Genomic DNA, 20,145 nt, shown 5'->3' with positions numbered 1-20,145 from the left:
TGATTATGATATATTTTACAAATAAATGATTGTCAGGGCAATATCAAGCAAGAAAATTCAATCACACACATATCAAACACGACTATGTACCCTTCAGCTATACCATAGTCATTTAAAGAAAACATACACGATAAGTGATTATAACATGATAGTCAAATGTGTGGGTTACACGTAAATGAATATGGAGTTAAGCAATAGAATGATTCATTCATAAGTCTTTTTTGAGTTCATTCTGGTCCATATATAATGTATAAAAAGGGTTTCTTTGCCATTCTCTGGCAAAGGACTTTTCTGTGAAGACAAAGGTTTAAAGCCCTTCCCCCTTAGGAATTTCAGTCTGGTTTCACTGGCTGGGGGGGGAAGTCAATGCAAGTATTTAACTTGATCTCCTGGGTTTACATGTGATGTCCAGCGTTGCATTCCAATCACGAACAATAAATTTGACAATCTCTTCTTTGAATTAAAATTGTCAATAATTGTTCTATTGGTGTTAATGTTGAAAGCTGTTGTGTGAACAAGTTGGTTGGTTGGTTATCTTGTTTGGTTCCTGTGGCACTAGAACTGATTTATGACTTCCTGAGGAATTCAGCTCATGTTTCAATGCACACAGCTCTGATAGACTCTTTGATTTGTCTGATTTGACTCATTTCTGCTACACTGTCTTTAAAACAGCTCTCAAAACTCACTTATTTACTATATTTTTTTTTTCCTTGATAGCTTGCCTTAATTTTCTGCTTTATGTTTGTTTTATAACTCGTCTGTAAAGTGCATATTATTGCATCTCTCCCTGCTGCTTGGTTGTTCATGGTGTATACTATTTGTCTACACTTGTATTTTTCTGTTTTCTTGTTTCTATTTACCTTATGTAAAGTGTCCTTGGGTGTTTGAAAGGTGCTATATGAATAAAACATTATTTTTTATATTATTTTTATTATTACCTAAATACACACAAGCACATGCATACATAAAGATCAGCCCTTAGCCTCCCCTACCACACTGTGCTGCCAGCTGTCTCAGCTCACACCCTGCTGCAGCTCTTGTCTGTTCTACAAATAGACCACTCTCTCTCTCTCTGCTTCTGTCCTTTTGTCTTCATTTATGTCTCCTCTGTCATATGCTAGATTTCTGCTCTTGCTTTTCAATGTGTCTTATTTCATTTCCCCCTTTTCTCCCTAATATCAATCACTTACCATATCCCACTTCTTCCTCTTGTCTTGTCTTTTTAATTCACAAAATGTGTCTCCTCTCTCTCTCTCTCTCTCTCTCTCTCTCTCTCTCTCTCTCTCTTTCTCTTTCTCTCTATTTCTCTCTCTGGTTTCCCAACACACATCAGTACTGTCTGCGTTAGTTGTTCCTGCTCAAAACAATATTTGTTGTTTTTATTTAACTGTCACCAGTTTTTTTTTTTTTTCACTGTACATATCACTGGATACAAATTACATGATAAAATACAGTATATACAATCTGATGGGCTGATGGCTTACACTATAAATGTTTTTATTATTTGCAATACTGATCATGAATTGTTTAATATTATCTGAGCAATTTTTACCGCTTTGAACCCAATGAAGATTAATTTTATCTCCAAATTTTTTTTTCTTGGATCCATTTATACATTTACTTGATCACGAATTGTGATAACTGTCAATTATTTGTGGCATTATCTGATTTGCCTGATTTCTTTACTTAAATGTTGCCTTTAAAACATTTCTGACGAATGAAAAACATGCTAATATGCAACAGCTGTCATTCATTCTCATTTAATTCCTCACTCTGTCTTTGCACGTTAATGTTTGATGTATCTGAACATGCTTTCAGAAAACTCTCAAGCTTTTCATTGATGCCCTTGCTTTTGTGCATTTATGCATTCTTAAAATTATTAGACTTGATCTAAATGTCAGCTAAACAAGAAAAGACAAGTGATGTATTACTGTAAAGATGCTTTCATAAAAATTTAAAATCCACTTGGCTTTGGAAGCCCATTGGAAAATCACTTTCATTAACTTTTATCTGATAGTTCTGTCCTTCACAGAATATGAACGATAGAGAGCATGTGCTAAATGAGGTGGCACATTATTTATTTCCGACATTGCCAAGACTGGCTTTGAACTCTAATAGAAAATTAAATTCTTGTCAGATGTTTCAGATGTGGTATCTGTGGGACGAGTGCAGAGGAAGAACATCATAGGCAAAGGAACGGAGATTGTATGTGTGTTTTAGGCTAATCCAGAGTAATGACTGAAGGACCTCAACATTGAGGGGGTGGGAGAATAAATCCACTGGCATTTGATGTTCTAGACTCGACGTACAGGGGTGGATTTGCTTGGATATGGCAGAGTAAGTGCTCTGTACTGACAACCTTTCATCTGAAGAACAGACGGCTATCAGAAAGGCCGAACCACTGTTCTGAATCTCAACACACGATGTCCATTTCAAGACAGGCCTTCTCAAAGGAGGAAATAGTTTGTCATGTACTCGCTGATCTGTATTTGTAACCTCTCTTTTTCTCTCAATAAGAGACCACTCTAACCACACGCTGAGAAGCCCATTTAGCCAACTACAAAGACGTGTGTATAACTGCAAACTCCATTTGACCTCGCACCGCAGAATCGGTAACATCATCAGCGGTTCCTAGTAACACATTTGATTGGATCTAGCTGATGGAGGTTTCAGGGGATTCAATTAGGAGTCGTCCCAGCCAGGCGGAGGGGTTAACCAGGACAGCCAGTGCCAACGTCATTGGCTGAAGGACACCTGGTGGGTGAATGTGTATTGACTTTCTGTTATTCTCTAAGGCAGCCCCATCCCTGCATGTGTGTTCTGTAGTCTGCAATTCAGAGCTTTCTCTGGCAGCTTTCCTAGGAACACGACATGAATGCACTTAGCACTCTTCATTACAGCCTCTGTAGAGGCTCTTCTATTGTTGCTAATTCACAGGCTGTCCTGGTAAGGTAGGGAAATCTCCCCAGTCTCACACCTAAGAGTAAGCCAAGGCAGGGAGAGGGCAGAGCATTGTTCACCTCTGCATTGTTAGTGGTAAGCACAGGGACCATTGTAGCTCTCTGTTGTGTTGAAAACACCTCTGTTGTGCTGGGTTCATTTAGTCTGTTCTGGGTGACACACAGAATTTTGCTAGTGGCACAGGGTGAACCTTCTAGCCATGCAAACTCACTTTCATATATTGTTGCATTCTGAAAAAGGTTGAGGTGCAATTTGTTGCACTGACAAAGTTGACAAAAGGAGCGCAATAGTGAACTGTGGCATAGACTGAAGACATTGTAGGGCAGGGGTGTCCAAAACTATTCCTGGAAGGCCACTGCACTGCAATGTTTCGCTTTAGCCCTTATAAAACACACCTGAACCACCCAATCAAGGTCTTTAGACTCCATAGAAACTTCCAGGCAAGTGTGTTGAAGCTTGTTGGAGCTAAACTCTGCAGGACCGGACACCCCTGTTCTAGAGACAGATTTTGCAAGACATTTCTCGAAAACTACTGTAATTTGAAACCGTATGCAATGTGAAAAGTTCTACAGAAATAATTTTGGACTAGTCTGAAATGTTTCATTTATTACTCAGTTTTAACAAGCTGAAGAAACATAATTTATACCAGTCATCATCTTATTTTGTTGCTGATTTTACGTCTAACCGTTCAGAAGTTTGAGGTCAATGAGATTATTTATTTATTTATATTTAACTAAATATTGTTTTACAGGAAGGATGCATTTAATTCACAGTATAAGATTTTATTTCAAATAAATGCTGTTCTAAACATCAAAGAATCCTGAAAAAAATAGAACATCTGTTTTAAACTGATAATTATAATAAAAAGTTTCTTGTGCACCAAATCAGCATATTAGAATGATTTACACTGGAGACTGGAGTAATGGCTGCTGAGAATTCGGCTTTGCCATCACAGGAATAAATGACTTGAAATTACTTTCAGTAACTTTACATTTGAATAATATTTCATAATATTACTGTTCTTACTGTATTTTATCAAATGAATGCAGACTTGGTGAGCATAAGAAACTTCTTTCAAAAACATTTAAAAATCTTACCGAACCCAAACTTTTGAACGGTAGTGTAGGTTGTTGAAATGTAAGCCTGATTTCATTCTTTCTGCATTCAAGTTCAAAGGATCTCTACAATCGCCTATATAGAGAATATTATTTCAATATGGCCACAAAATAAACTGTATTACTTTCATTACATTTGCAGTTTCATTCGGTGCAGCTAGATACATAGAAATTGATCATTTTAGCTTTAATTTGGCTTTAGGTTGTCACAAGCACTAAAGTTGCAGCGGACAGTAAAGCACTCATACTGTATACTTTTGGGGCAATGGCATGTCAGTTGTATGCCACGTAATCTGTGATGCATGAAGAAGATCTTTTTTATATTCTGTTTTTTTACCATGCCACTTGTGGCAAGGAATGCAAACTTGCGAGGTATATGAGTGAAAGTACCCAGGAGAGGTGTTTATGTCATAAAAATTCATGTGACAAATGAAGTGAAAGGGGAACAGATTCTCCCCTGGCTTTGTCATGGAGAGAGAAAGAAGAGGGTGAAGCCGTGAGGCACAGCTTCGGCGGTTGCATGATAAATTGCCACCCAGGTTATTCGCGCACGGTATCTGAAAAGTCAGGGTAGGATAACAGCATGTGATTTTTAGCTCGGAGAAACTGCTTTATGGTGTCTCCTCCGCAGTCACTGAGATGTCGTGATGAGTCACAGATGTCATCTTCTTTTCCTCTGCCAACGTGTGCTATTCCATTCTTCCGCATCTTGCGTTTGAAGCCACTGTCCTTGCCACAGCAAACAAATTACAGTGCATGGTGACTTTGCCTTTTGACCCGTGTTCCGTAATGTGACATTTTCATTTCGTTTGTTCGTTCTTTTCAGGTTGGCAGAAATGGAGAACCAGAACTGTTCCTTTTTCACCGACAGTCTCTCTCCGGATGAAAGTTTGTGAGTACATCACCTCCCACACACACTCGAATCTGTCACGGCTGCTAAGTCCTCATGCATGGGTGTGTGGATGTGCACATGGCCATGCATGCATGCTTTCATGTTTGGTGTGACTGGGCAGCCACATTAATAAAAAAAAGTCCACGTTCACCTTGTGTCGTATTTATTAAGACTGTGTGATTAATGAGCACAACAGTAGGAATGAATAGAGCTGGCTTGGATGCTGACAGGAGAGACAGAGAGAGAGAGAGTTAGTTAGTTGAGCTGTTGAAATGCTACCGAACAAGATGTCAAGCCACTGAAATATGAGCATATGTAGGTGAAATTAGGTGAGCCCTAAGAAAATCCAAACTTATAAAAGAGGTCAGATCATCACAGCCCAGAGTCATGGCTGTGCATCTTTTGTGCTGGAAATGACTCTTGTGTATGTGCATGAGTGAGAGCAAGAAGGACATTTAGAGGAATAGTTCACCCAAAAATGAACTCGTCCTCATGTCATTTCAAGGCTTTTGATTTTCTTTCCGCCATGAAACACAAAGAATCTCTTTTCAGTGCAATTACAATGAGTTATCCAGCTTTAAAAAGCAATGCAGAATGACCATTAAACCATGATAAAAGTGTTTCACAAGACACATAACTGTATTATATGAAGCCATTACAATAACCTTGCGTGAGGAGCACACTAAAATGTATGTTGTTACACACAGGTAATATTCATCCCAACTGTTAAAAGTGACCAGATTATCTGAAAAATAAAAAAGAAGTTCAGTCACACTTTTGAACACACACCCCTAGTTTCACAGACAAGACTTAAGCCTAGTCTCAGACTAAAATGCATGTCTGGGATGTTTTAACTGAAAGAAACCTGGACTAATTATTGCTGCTCTAAACTTAGCAGTAAACATGCTGAAAACAATGCACTATAAACATGTTTGTTAAGCAAATCAAGGAATTATTAACATATTGCTTAAAACAGACATCTGTTCGGCATGATTCAAGTTGAACACAATTTAGTAAGACTTACTGGAAATGTGTGATTTTTTTATTGCAAAATTTGTATTTAAATTTGTGTCCATGTAAATCAAATAATATTTGGTTAAAAATATTCCTTTTCTTATATAATTGTAACACACTGAGCTGCATTCTGTGCTTTTTTTTATTATGGTGGTATCTAGCAGATCGCCTTTATGAGATTGTCTGGGTCCGGTGTCATCAAATAAGGCATCGGCATCCTCTTTTGTTTCTTTTTTTTCTGGTTAGGTAGAGATTTCTCTGTAGTGGGTGTAAAAAGTGCTGAATATCAGTTAATAAAAACAGGTACTACTTGCTACTATCTGCAAAAATGCAGATTCATCACATGACAACTTTTTATGCAATGAGATTGAGGAAGACATTATTAAGCTTGATTTGATTTATTAATTTATTTACAAAATTACTAAACACAGTTTAAAGCGCATTTAACAATTAAATAATATATATTTTTTATAATATCATAAAATAAAGCTTTTTAATAAAGTAATATTTTTAACCATTGTATTTAACCAAATGTATTAACATAACTAGATTCTATGTATATTTACTTTTTAGTTGAAAATGTTATTAATTTAAAATAGGGAAATGTTTAGCGACTTTTGCAAGTAGTGCCCGTTAGGAAAAGAATGAGTTAATCTCAACTTTATATTTTTGTGAGAACTGTTCCTTTAGAAGGCAGAGAGAGACTGTGAGTAATGTATTATATTTATTTGACAGGGCATAATGTGCCATTTCAGTGGTTTTTACCTAATCTTGCTCTTCCAGTGGTCTATAAGTGGCCTTTGTTTACTGATGGCCCATGTAATGGCACCTCTATAATTACAGAAGAGTGCATGAAAACCGCTAGTTTTTATTATTGATGTGACTAATGTGAGAGCCGTGATTATTACAGTGCCTCCTGTGTCTAGTGGCAATTAGTTTTTTTGCTCATCCTGTGTGCCTGTATATTAGCTGTGCCTATTTAGCTTTTTGTGTTTTATGGCATGGAGAGTGCTAGGATTACTAGAAGTGTGTGTGTTTGTGATCGCCACTTGTTCAGACTCTATGCTGCTGTTTGTTTTATTGATGATTGTGTGCATTAGTCTGTGTTTGTATACACTCTAACGACGCCAGTTTATGCAGAATATGTGTGCATGTGTTCTGTGTTGATATGCTGCTGCTGCTGCATTGTGTGCTTTTGGCTTATGAACCTGCTGCTTTGTGTGCACGCTTGGCACTGTGTGTCTGTCTGCTGCTGCTGCTGTGTGGCACCGCTAATGTGTTCAGTGTGCACTGTCTCCTGTGTGGGGGGACTCAGGGATGAAGATCAGTACCTCCTACGTCACTCCAGCCCCGCCCTCGAGCAGGACTCCCCCCACAGCCACCTGCTGGCCCACCTGGACTGCCAGGACAGAGAAGAGCTGCAGCACACCCTCCAGCGCCTGGAGAACGAGAACAGGTGAGGGCACAGCCAGGGGCATGTTCACACTTTCACACTTGAAGCTGAAATATGCAAATTGCGCAACACTAATCTGATTTCCAAAAATAACTTGATTGTTTTTATTTTCTTTGAAGAACATGTGAATGATATTTAATCATGCAAAACATGATAGTGATGCTAATTGATGCTTTTTAGTTGTTAGTTCATTTTTTTAGTTATTAGTTCAACGAAAGCTGGTGTTTTTTATTTTTGCTTGTTTTATTGTCCACCAGACAACAAAACTATATATTTTGCATTATAAATATAAAAAATTGGTTATAATAATTTTAATTTATTATTATAATTATATAAAATTCTATTTTATGAAGTTGTTATTTTATAATGGTATTATGTTATGCACATTTGTTTCTTAAGTAAATGCTTCTTGTTTTAAGGATGTTTATAAATATTAAAATAGTTTATTAAAATGGTTTCACTGAGGGTTACGTTGGTCTTGTTTTAAACGATTGGGGGTAAAATGCTTTGTTTTTGTAACTGAGACTTTCAGTTTCTGGCTGTGATCGACTGCACTTTGTGTTGGCACTTTACATTTCAAACCTTTTCAGAGGATTAAGATAGAGCTAATCATTTTTAATTTGCTGAGATAAAAATGTGTTGCCGGGAAACTGTGGAAACTATTATGATTATAACGGTTAGTCTGGGTCAAAAACTGTGATCTTTTGACCTGTGTCCCAGGAACATGTTAGGAGAAAATTGTTAGCTTGAATGCAATGTAAGTCGCTTTGGATAAAAGCGTCTGCTAAATGCATGAATTTTATTTAATTTTAATTTAAATGATGGAGGTGTGTTCTTTAGACCTTAAAACAGCTTCAAACATCTACCGTTTCATTTCATCCCAGAGGCCACTGTTCCAGCTGAGTCATTTATGAGTTTTGTCTTGAGCGTAAATCCTGACCTTTAAGTCATGCTCTCATGTGGTCTTGCTTTGTTATAGGTGAGTAATAGGTCAATAAAATAAGATTAATTGTTAGTGTCTGCAGGGGATCTGCAACCTTAACCTCCTGAATAAATCAGGGCTTCCCGCTGTCATTATTAGGATAGAAAGAGCTGAGTGATGGCTGCTTTCTTAAACACCCATTTTGGGTTATTTCTTTTGTCTTTTTTTCATTCAACTGGATTTTATTTTACAGGGTTATAATAGCAATTTCTCTTTTTTTTGTATATATGGTAAATATATACAATATACAATTATATATATATATATATAAATTTAGTAAAGAAACTAAATTTGTCTAGATGTTATATATATAATGACTTGTAAATGGTGATGATCTCAATAAAGCAATAGTGGTGATGATGATGATGGTGATGATGATGATGATGATGATGATGATGGTGATGATGATGGTGATGATGATGATGATGATGATGGTGTCGTCTCTCCCGCAGGGTGCTGCAGGGCGAGTATCGGCGGCTGAAGTGGAAGCATGAAGAGGCAGCAGCATCGCCCCAGCTGCTGGAGTCAGGTCCAGGATCACCGGCCGGACAGCAGGACGAGGAGCTCCTAGCTGAAGCTCGAATCCTTCGACAGCACAAGACCCGTCTGGAGACGCGCATGCAGATTCTGGAGGACCACAACAAGCAACTGGAGTCCCAGCTACATCGACTCAGAGAATTACTGCTGCAGGTGAAATTTAGGAGATATAAACATATGCCTGTGTACTTTAAAAAAGACCGGGATGCCCACAGTGAGTACTAAAGTGTTAGCCAGAATAGATTATTATGATAGAAACAGTGAAGGAATGATGCGTAGGGAGTTGTACAAGGAGGGACATGGACAGGTAAATCAGGGCCTTCTTCACTGGTGAGTTTAATGTTAAATGTTTATGGGCTTGAAGGAATATTTTGAGCTTTAAAAACAGCCACTATGAGAGAAATAAAGATAGGCTTACAAAATATACTGAAAAGGGACCTCCCTGAAAAGGGAGGAAGACGATGTATTCGAAGCTCTCTGCAAAAAGTGTAGGGATGTGATGGAAGAGATGAGGATAGTCCGTATAATTCACTGCCTTGATGTATCATACGTAGAAGGGTAAAAGTGGGGCAAGAGATGCTTACTAACGCTGGTTCAGAAAGGACAAGGAGACAAGGAACTAGAAAAGACTTGTCTCGGGGGATAGGAGAAGAGATGTGGAAAGCTGTTGATACCTGAAAAGAGATGGAGGACAAGAGAGTGCAGGAAAACACACTAAATTCTGGTGAATTCCTTCTGGTAAATTGCAAAGATGGGAAAGAAGACTCAGAGAGAGAGAGATTATATATGGGGAAGAAAACCATTGATAGAGATAGAATCATATAAGTGGAGAAGGTAGAGGGTAAGTCATTTCTTTAGCTGACGTACATAGAGCTTGAGGAGTGAGATGACAGAATAGAGTGGGCAGAAAAAAAATCCTTTTCTTTAGTCAAAGAAAGACAGAAAGCAGGCTGAGGGGAAAAGCTCAGGCGGTGCTGAGTGAATGGGAAAAGAGGTGGTTGTGCAGATAAAAGATAGGTAGTGCTGCAGAGATATGATTGGCAGGCTGGATGGAATGAGAGAGCAGAGCAAAAACACTGAGGCTGGAGGAGAAAAGGAATTAGACGGAAATAGAGGGAAGGAACAGACCTAAAAAAATGAGCAAGAGATGTGTCATGGGGGAAGCAATAATGTTCAGGGACTGTGGAGATCCCTAGAAAGTCACTGGGAAAGTTACAGTCTTACCTCTGTGGACATCTCTGTAAGGCGATAAAAGAGTTTAACTTGGAATAAATTTGAGGTATTCATGCAAACAGCCTCAATCAACTCATCTCCCTGTGAAATGGAAAAAAGCGAGTCTTCTCTTGATTCTTATCAGTTTATTTCATCCCTCAAAAAATACACCATTTTTGTAATGTATGGAAAAGGGGCCAAATCCCAGGTTGATAAACAGAAGTTTGGAGATTTGACGGCATTCTCATCAAAGAACCCAACAATAGTATTTTGTTATTTAAACTGCATATTTATAAACTGCATACTGAACAGTATATACTGATTATACTATTTATTAGTATACAGTTCTGAACATCTGTGGGTATGCACAAGCTTTGTACAGTATATGTAGAGAAAACGTGAATGCTATGTGCAGTATTACAATATTTGTACAATATTTATTTAATTTAAGATTTAATTAATTAATTAATTAAATATAAATGCAATGAGATTTAGACACTGAACTGTGTAATAATGTTCAAAAAGGGGTTGGGAAGATTATTGTTTAATGTTTTTGAAATAAGTCTCTTATTTTCACCAAGGCAGCATTTATATCAAAAATACAACAAGAACAGTAATACGATATTATTACAAATATATATATATATATATATATATATATATTATTCCTGTGATGGTAAAGCTGAATTTTCAGCAGCCATTATTCCAGTCCTCAGTGTCACATTATCCTTCAGAAATCATTCTAACATGCTGGTTTTTATTATTATCAATGTTCATTGTAAATATCTTTTTTTCTTTCTTTTTTTTTTTTTTTTTATCAATTTAAAGCATCCTTGCTTAATAAAAACAGAATTGTAATTGTACCCCACACTTTAAACGGTCATGTTCACACTGCAGAAATGATAGAGCAATGTGGCTTGATACTGTTGATTCATTGCTTTCTTGCTCTCTCATGATTTTGTCATGTCTACCAGCCCAAAGACGACTCGGAGGCCAATGGCTCGGCTCCTTCCTCTCTGTCCTCGCCTGTGTCAGGTGGTGACCACCAGGGGGAGCCTCCCAGCAGAGAGACCACAGACACAGATGCTGCAGGTAAGACCTGGAACAGCCTTGCAGCTTACTGCATTTCCTGTCATCCTGCCAACATCAGCCAAGATGTTGAATAAGGCTTATATGTTGCTGTAAACTTGCAATGCATTTAGTTGAGGTCATGTTTATTGTCACATTTAATGTTGTGTAGGTGAGGATTTGGATCACGAGCAGGACACGGTACTGCAGCTGCAGCAGGTAATCGAACAGCTGAGGAACGTCTTCCCGTCTGAACCAGGTCCATGAGGAACCTGATGCAAATCTCAGAGGCCTATAATTGTGCAGGTTTGCTTATAGAATTATATAAGCTTATATAAGTAGTATTTTACCTTGTGTCATTTCAAACCTGTATGATTTTTCATTCATAAAATACGATATAGGTTTAGCAGAATCTGTAAGCGAATGGTGATTTATACTGCTATAAAAAGCACTATAAATATACTATAACAAACATGGCCTGTGTGACTCATGCACTGTATTTAAAGTCTTGTGTAGCTGTATGATAGGATTTGTGTGAAAACCAGGACAAAAAGTCATTGTTTAATTCTTAATTGAATTAATTTCTCTTTCAAGCATGTCACAACTGGCTACAGTGCGCTTAAAAACCAAAGATGTTGCACATAATTAATTTAAAATCTTGCGTGATGCACCCAGCACACAGAAATCATTTCAGAGCAAAAACAGGAAGATATTCCGCAAAATCGACTTCCTGTATGTTCCTGACAGTCTTCAGTAGACATTTGAGCTCATACAGGTTTATTTCGTAAAACTACCTGCTGTCCATTGAGTTAAAGTGAACTACATTTGAAAACATTTCCGATCTTTGCATTTGAAGTTTCAGCTTTTTGTTGTTCTGTCTACAGTAGATGACGTACCATCTTTATTTAAATTTTCAGGTCTTGTATTGCACATCGTATTGTGGGCAGGGTCTTGAGAATACAGGGCAGGTGAATCCATGGACAGACGACGGGGCTACGAGAAGAGTTTCAAGACAACATTTGCCAATCTCAAAGAGCTGTGGGATATCTGAGTGCTAACTAAACAAACTAATGTTTACATGGTGCCAAAGGCCTGCACTGATCCGGACACTGTGCTATCCCGTGTAGTAATGCATGGTGTGTGGCTTGCTTCATCAGTACAGCACAAGAACCACAAACAGGACTTACACCACGCAGAAGGGGATCTCTCTTTATGTATCCCTTTGCCAACAACTTCTCTGTATGTTGTTTTTTTTTTTAATGGTTTACTATTTTCTGTGACTCACTCATGCACAGAAACAGAAATATACACATATACCAATGGTAAGTCATGCTTGGCAATGCGTGGCCCTTGTTCTGTGAAGCAGAAAAGAGCAGATTGTCCTGAACTGTCGGGACACACAGCAAGCTTATTTACACTGTAAGGATGACACATCTTTGGTTGAGGCTATCATTTATTTAAGATGCCAAAGTGCCCATGAGCACTGTGCTCATGCCCTGATGATTCTTCTATTTTTTTCCCTGCTCTTTCTCTCTTGCATATAGTACTGCTCCACTGCAAAAAAAATTTTCTTGATCAGTATTTTTTTTTATGCTCAAATAACATAAACATCTTTCAAACATCATGCATTACCATTAAAAAGTTTGGTGCCAGTAAGACCTTTGACTAAACTAAGACTTTTATTTAAACTAAACCTTAATTCAATTCTTTTTTTTCAGTGTAGCCACTCGTACGGACAGGATATATTGAGGAGATGAGCGGATTCCTCATCTCTTGGTTTTCTGGTCACAAGGGAAAGGTCTTTCAGGAATGGATTTGTAGTGTAGTTTTGTTGTCAGAGCACTTGCCGTTAAATTATAGCTGTCCAGCGTGGTATGAACAAGAAAGTAGATCCCCAAGGAGACTCAACGCCTGGTTCAGCCCTTTTAACTTTGGCATGGGGGGCTCTTTTACACTCAAGTCACAGCCTGACTCATTTAAAGCGAGCACAGGTCTTATTATGCCTTAAGACTTCAAAGCAATTTTTTCTCTCTCTAAAGAATACCAGCCTCACATCTCTCTGTCTTATTGTCGTCTTCCTGATGTAAGTATTTTGTTTACCAAATGCTGTTCTCCAGATCTCAGCATTTCCACAATCTAAGGAGGAAAATGAAAGTGAGTGTGTGGAAGGATTATTTTACATTATGCCGAGGGAGGAGGCCAGCAAATGGATCACACTCTTTGTAAAAATGATTTTTTTTTTTTTGTGGAGTGATTTACTGTGGGGTGTCAGATTTATATGAGCAGAGTAGATGCTGGGGGTGTAGCGAGTAGAAAAGAGAATAAGATAGCGAGTGGGAAGAGAAACGGTGTGAAAGAAAGACTGCAAATGGGAGAGAAAAGTATGTAAATATTCACTGTGATGGGTTGTGGCACTGCAGCCCCTGCAAACAGGAATAAGATTAATCAGAGCTGAGAGAGCAAGAGATGTTCTCCATTTGTTTTGGCAAATGTGTTGGAGGTATAGGGATTGCTCACTCTCCCCTTCTTAATAAAAAACAAAGTGACCCCTGTTGCACTGTTGGTTTTGCTTGAATCCCACTGCGACATCACCGGCTTCCTTTTGCATACATTGTGATGTCATTTTACATCACAGTGGCGAGCTGTCTGTTTGTTTTGATGTGGTTGCTAAGGAACTGTCCCCAAGGACAGTGCTGCAGGCTGGTCTTTAGAAAGGTGGGGTGACTTCATAATGGAGGAGATACAAATAAGCATATGGAGGAAGAGTGAGAGTGGGGGGACTCAGGTCCCCTCTGCCCCAAATGCCTGCCTCTGTTTAACTTGAATGGCTCCACATTAAGATCAACATCTGGTGTTCTATCCACAGTGACACCCATTTATCATTCCAGTGTTTCATTGGGACAAAGCACCTCACACATACAAACGTGTATGTTGAAGTATGCGCATTGCGATTTGTATTCTTTCTCCAGACAGTCTCAACTGATTCAGTGCTCTGAACATGTGGATTGACTTAAGTAATTTTACATTTAAAATAGAAAAATATATGTATTTTGGTCATTTTGTCCCCATTCTAATATCCAAACATCCAATATCCAGTTTTAAGTATGTGGTATATATATATATACACATTAAATTTTATATTTAGACATGTTTTCAAAGAATATATAATTATAATTTATAATTAATCATAAATATTTATCATGTAGCATTAAGTAATACATTGAAAATAAATTCTCCTATATGCATACCATTTGAAAAATATAATTCCCCATTCTGACATATACTGTAGGCTACTGAATGTACATCCATTATTCCTTAATATTATCTTTTTTTTAAACTCCTATCATAATTGTTCCCTTGTCTACTCTTTTTAAAAAATGAGATGTGCTGAATTTGTGGGCTGTGTAAAATTACAGAAGGAATATTACAGAACAGAACACTTTGTGGGTTTTACAGCAATGCTAAGTGCCGCCTGAGCTATATTTAGCCATCTGCCTCATTAACAAATACACTCATTATTTTTGTTTGTATGTAGCAGACCTTTGTGTCACGTTTTGCAGGCTTGTTTGTAATATTGAACTACACAACAGGGCATTTACTGATTTAACCTCTGAACCTGTGGCATCACCATTACACACCATGACGTGTTGTGTTATTTTCAGGTCAAATGACACAATCATTCCAAGTTTTTTTGTGTCCCTGCACTTTATGCATTGTTTTACTTTGTTTTTATTTGTATGTGCAGTGCCGTTTAATTTGTCAAATATTAACACTATAATTAATGTCTTAGTTTTTTGTTTTCGTGTTTTAATCTGTACAAAATGTGAAATTAAGGCATTTTAAAAAATTGATGAGTTACTGGCTGCTTTCTACTCATTGTGTACAAAGAAATAAATTTTTATTTGTTATACTCATGGTGTGGTTTGTCTTTTTTTCTCTCTTTTTTTTTCAGATGATAGGATTTAATATTACACCTTTTTTTCTTTTTCTATTTGCATTTAAAAAAAATTGTGCATTTCTCAGGTTTTGCATATGAAAATCCTATTGGTTCCTCTCCATCCTAAATTCAGCAGCTGTGTTGCTTTCCACTTTTTCATCTCCAGTCTTTCTATGCTTGATCCTCCACTGCTTACATCTCTGTCAGGCTTTGCAAAAGTTTCTTGATTTTTTTTCTGGGATCTCATCCTGGCCGTCATTTTCCTTTTGTGATGTCACTGGTCAGTAGAGTTCCTGTGGCCCTGCTATCCCAGCATACTACTTTGGACTGAATCCCTGTATTCATCTACAGCAGTAGTTTTTTTTTTCTTTGGCTTCTTTCAGGGTCAGAGAGCTCTTGTTATTTTTATTCTCAAAGTTTTTCTTCTTATCCTGTTCTTCATCTTTATTACCTGCTTTGACACTGTTGCTCTCCTCTCTATCACCACAGCCTGATCCTTCCAGTTGTCCTTCATAATTTCTTACCAACATCTTACTCTCATCTGCCCATGTTACTACTTTTGTCTTCTTTCATCTCTTGGCCTGCACCTTCTTTTTCCACTTCTTGTCTTGAGTTTTTGTCCAATAGTTTTTGTTTTCACTTACACACTTTACTCTTGTGTTCTCAGAATGAGCCCGGGCCCGCTGGTACATGGCTTTCAGATTGTCTACGAAGAAGATGAAAGTGAGAGAGTGAACACTTGCCACATCGCATTGGCCTCATGATAAATAATTCATTCACAAGTAAACAAAAGTTTTCACTTTTTGCATAGGGGGCTTGATGGAGATAGCAGGGGATAACTCATTATATGGCGAATGATGCAATTGATACAACTTCCTGGATCTACTGGCAAAGTGAAGCATTGAGATGTGGCCGCTAAAGGAAGAGAGTAGTAAATGCTAACTGACATAGCTCAAGGCTGTTTTTACTTCAGGCTGAAATAAAGCAATTACCCAACTTGCATTAGGTGGTGAAGAATCTATACTGTAGTCTAGCAAGGGTCTACAAACTCAGTCCTGGAGGGCCGGTGCGGGTATCCTGCAGAGTTTAGCTCCAACTTTCCTCAACACACCTGCCTTGAGGTTTCTAGTATCTTAATTAGTTGGTTCAGGTGTGATATATTAGGGTTGGAGCTAAACTATAGACAGATAGATAGACAGACAGACAGACAGATAGATAGATTGATAGACAGGTTGCTGATTCCCCATGGATTTTTTTAGCTTGTCTGTTGTTCTTGCTAGGCAGTTTTTGGATCCTCAATGTACATCATCTCTTGGATATGAAAAGGTATATTACTATATTTCATATATTCTGAGGAAAATGTGAGTGTTGTTAGGGTACTGTGTGTTCGCTAAGGTGTTTTGAATGTTGTTGTTTTTTATGTATGGTCTTTTGATGATGGAGTGTTTTGTGTGGGTGTTTAGCTCATGTGTCTATGATATTGTCTTTCATGTGGTTCAGGCCACTCCATCAAATTCGAAAGTCTGATGACACGTGATTTCAGATCATTCATGACAGAACCTCAGGATTAATACTTCTAGTTAAGTGGGTCTTAAAATTTCCAACCATAAGTATATGCAATAATAAAAGTAATGCTTTCATTAGAAGGAATCACTTTTCTGAAGTGTTCAGAATTTTTTTTATAACCTTTGTCAGCTTGGCTCATCAATATTATGTGGGCAGTTTTATATTCACGCAGTACAGTAGTTCTGTACTGCTATTACTTGCACTTCCAGGACAATACTAAATTAAAAGGCTTTTACATGGTTTTAAATTCCACATTAAGCAGTTAGATACAATTTCAAGTCACAGCTCTTAATATATTGATTTCTTTTTTTTTTTTTCTAAGAAATGGTGGGACTGCCTTTAGTGCCTTCTACAGCTATCAGGGATGCAACAATGGTCTCTACAATCATTTATTTAATGTAATTTCAGTCCATAAGCTTACTTTAGTTTGGATGTGGTCTGTATATTCCAGAGCCTCCTTGAACTTGTCAGTGGCCTCAGTGTATTTATTCTCTTTCACATCGAAATTGCCTTCGTCTTGGAGCAGCATAATTACCCATAGCAGCGGCCAGTACTTGCCCTTGGTCAGATTTTATTTTATTCTGTGATTGGCCTCTGCTGCCGACTCTTCTCTATTGGTGTCATGCTTGTTTTTCTCTGCTACAGATGGATTTTTTTCCCCCTCTTCAGCATCTTTGACCTCTTCAGGAGACTGAAAATGTTCCCCCTGGCTTTCCTCTTTTGCATCCAGCTCAGAGTTTTCCTCCTCCTTTGGTTCCTTTTCGCTCTCTTCCTTGTCTTCTAGGATGGTCCAGTACTTTTCTTTATCCTCACAGTATTTTTCCTTCATTCTCTCAGAGAGAAGATTGAGTTATCTTTGCACCAATCGAGACAGTGTGATATCTAGGTTGGCCATCATCTGGAAGTCTCTCCTTGCCTCCCTTTCGCTCCCTATCGCACAGCCACATAGGCCTTTGCTTGTTTATAGTAGACCTTGACACAGTATGGAAAAGGTCAATAAAGGCTGCATTATCTTTCTGAACACTGTGTGTGTTGAAATCCATGAATTCTTAAGAAGTGCTATCATTTGGGGCAGTCGTGGCCTAGAGAGTTGGACTTGTAACCCGAAGGTTGCAGGTTCGAGTATCAAATCTGACAGTAGTTGTCAGTGGCAGGAATTAAATAACCAGCACTCTTTTCCACCTTCAGTACCACGCCTAAAGTGAGACCCTTGAGCAAGGCACTGAAGCCACAACTGCTACCCGGGCGTCGTAGCAATATGGATGCCCACTGCTCCGGGTGAGTGTAGACTGTGTGTGTTTTGCTCACTACTGTGTCTGCACATGGATGGGTAAAATGCAGGGCACAAATTCAGAGTATTTCACTTTTTTTCACCCCATTGAAAAAAGGAACCTTGTCAATCCTGTTCCTGGAGGGCTGGTGTCCTGCAGAGTTTAGCTCCAACCCCAATTAAACACACCTGAACCAGCTTATTAAGGCATATTATAAACTTCCGGGCAGATGTGTTGAGGCACGTTGGAGCTAAACTCAGGACAGTGGCCATCCAGGACTGATTTTGGACACCTCTGACATACACTCTTGACTTAGCCCAAGTCGGACACAAAGCACACATACCTAAACCTTTGCTCTGAGTGGCCCTACAGGCTTCCGATTCCCCATTGATAGCACTCCTCCCCTTTCATTTGATCATGCTCTTTACTAAATCTTTCACTCTGCCAACATTTAAACAGACTTCCCCCAGCCAGTGCCGCCTCTGGCAAAAACAGATTCTGTGAACACATTTCAAAAGGATGTGCTCCCTAGGTGACACACAAGAGAAATGGTAAAGAGAGCAAAGATGGAAGTGGAAGTGAAGTGAAATTTGAAGTAAAACGGACAAGATGTGGGTGACACATTGTGCATGGCAGAATGAAATAAATACTGAGAATTAGAAGGGATGGGGAAATGGAAGAAAGTGTCCTCGATAAGAAGAAATGCAAGAGGCTGAAGTCACTTTGCCGTCTGTAAGGCTCATTAGGAGAGCTACCCACACTGCCTCTGAAGCCACCGCGAGAGACATTACATCTGTCGCTTCAAATGCTTCAGGAGGGCTCATACAGCCAGCCGAGCTTAAACAAACCCAAACCACAGAGGACGAAGATTACTATGCATGCTGCCAAGTGCAATTATGAATGTGAATGCAACTGGATTATTTATTTAAAAGTGAAGTACTAATTCTGATGGTGGTCAGTAATGTTATAAGGAATGGGTTATGTTAATAGCAAGGTGGTCTAAAGTAGATCACCTCAACTTAAATGTCACGTGACTCGCTCATTTGCACTGGTTATCATTGCATCTGAGTCCAATTACTTTTTAGGGGAGTTGTTGTTTGATTGCCTGTTAGTAATTTATTACACATTTAAATGCATGGTTTAATTTAGTTCAAGTTCATTTAGTTAAAAATGAGTGCTAAAAAACAGAAACAAGTTATGTTTGCACTTCAGGATCCCAAAGTCATTGAGTTATGGTTAAATGTCTGAAAGAGAACTAACAAGGTTTTGGACACCACTATAAAGAGTATGGGGGCAATTTTGGACACAGGGTGTCTTCCTTGCAGCACTCTGTACAGAGTTACTTTTTAATAGCTGTTACTGGTAAAGTGGTAAAGAAAGGGAAGTTACAGCAAATACCAGCAGGGGCCAAATGGGTCATGCTAACAAGCAAAACCTCAACCATTTGGTTTATGATAACAAGCTGAGCTCTGTTGTATGACTTCGTAATATTCCTCCAGCTCTTACATGCGCTGGCAGTAGTTCAGTACAAGAGGAATGATTAGCCTGCTCAGATTAATATAGTCCTCATCTCCTGGCTTCTCCAACAGACGAAGGAAAACAAACTCAGGTGCACTTAACAGAATTTTGAATGTTTTTAATTGGTTACTCTACAGCCCCCTTATACCCTCGATGTCATTTTGTTTTTCCTTTACCTTGGATTGGACCGTTTGCAGCAGAACCACCGCCTCTTGGTACTTTTCTGCAGGTCACGGAACCGACCCTGCTTGACCCTAAAGATACAGCGAGGGCACAACCTTCAGCTTCTCATCCTTCTCCATCATCCAACACTCACACTGGTAAGAGAACGGGTCGCCCACCTGAGGTAGACCGAGAATTGGAGCGTGCTCGTCTGGCTTGATCGAGGATTGAAAACATGGTCTAAGAATTGGGAACAGTATTTCTTTCCTGGCGTGTAGCACTTGATTGTGTAACATTCTGTTATGCTCTGTTTGGGTTGCAGTGAGAAATCTGCTGGAGGTGGAGGAGTGGAACTAGAATAAGAGTATGAGCATATTGTTGTGCATGTATTTGCTTGTTTTCTTGCTCTGTTGAAATACACCTGACACACTGAGATGTTTCCCATACCACACGTTTG

At 38.6% G+C, this 20,145-nt stretch overlaps 1 protein-coding gene across 4 annotated transcripts in view; it reads left to right on the top strand.

The window, feature by feature from the left end:
* LOC128027469 (dystrophin-related protein 2-like) overlaps positions 1-14,344 on the top strand; it is a 147,083-nt gene extending 132,739 nt beyond the window's left edge. For 3 of the 4 annotated variants that reach the window (XM_052615121.1, XM_052615119.1, XM_052615118.1), the window contains 6 exons: positions 4,903-4,968; positions 7,298-7,438; positions 8,870-9,107; positions 11,141-11,258; positions 11,407-11,540; positions 12,152-14,344. In XM_052615121.1, the coding sequence (XP_052471081.1) occupies positions 4,903-4,968; positions 7,298-7,438; positions 8,870-9,107; positions 11,141-11,258; positions 11,407-11,501 (658 nt within the window). In that variant the 3' untranslated portion in view covers positions 11,502-11,540; positions 12,152-14,344. The remainder of the gene's footprint in view (positions 1-4,902; positions 4,969-7,297; positions 7,439-8,869; positions 9,108-11,140; positions 11,259-11,406; positions 11,541-12,151) is intronic. The other variant, XM_052615122.1, reaches the window with a different exon arrangement.
* Positions 14,345-20,145: the final 5,801 nt, after the last annotated feature.

Source organism: Carassius gibelio, chromosome A14 (assembly GCF_023724105.1).
Source record: "Carassius gibelio isolate Cgi1373 ecotype wild population from Czech Republic chromosome A14, carGib1.2-hapl.c, whole genome shotgun sequence".
In the NCBI taxonomy this organism is placed as follows: Eukaryota; Metazoa; Chordata; class Actinopteri; order Cypriniformes; family Cyprinidae; genus Carassius; species Carassius gibelio.
This window is presented reverse-complemented; position numbering and strand designations above follow the sequence as displayed.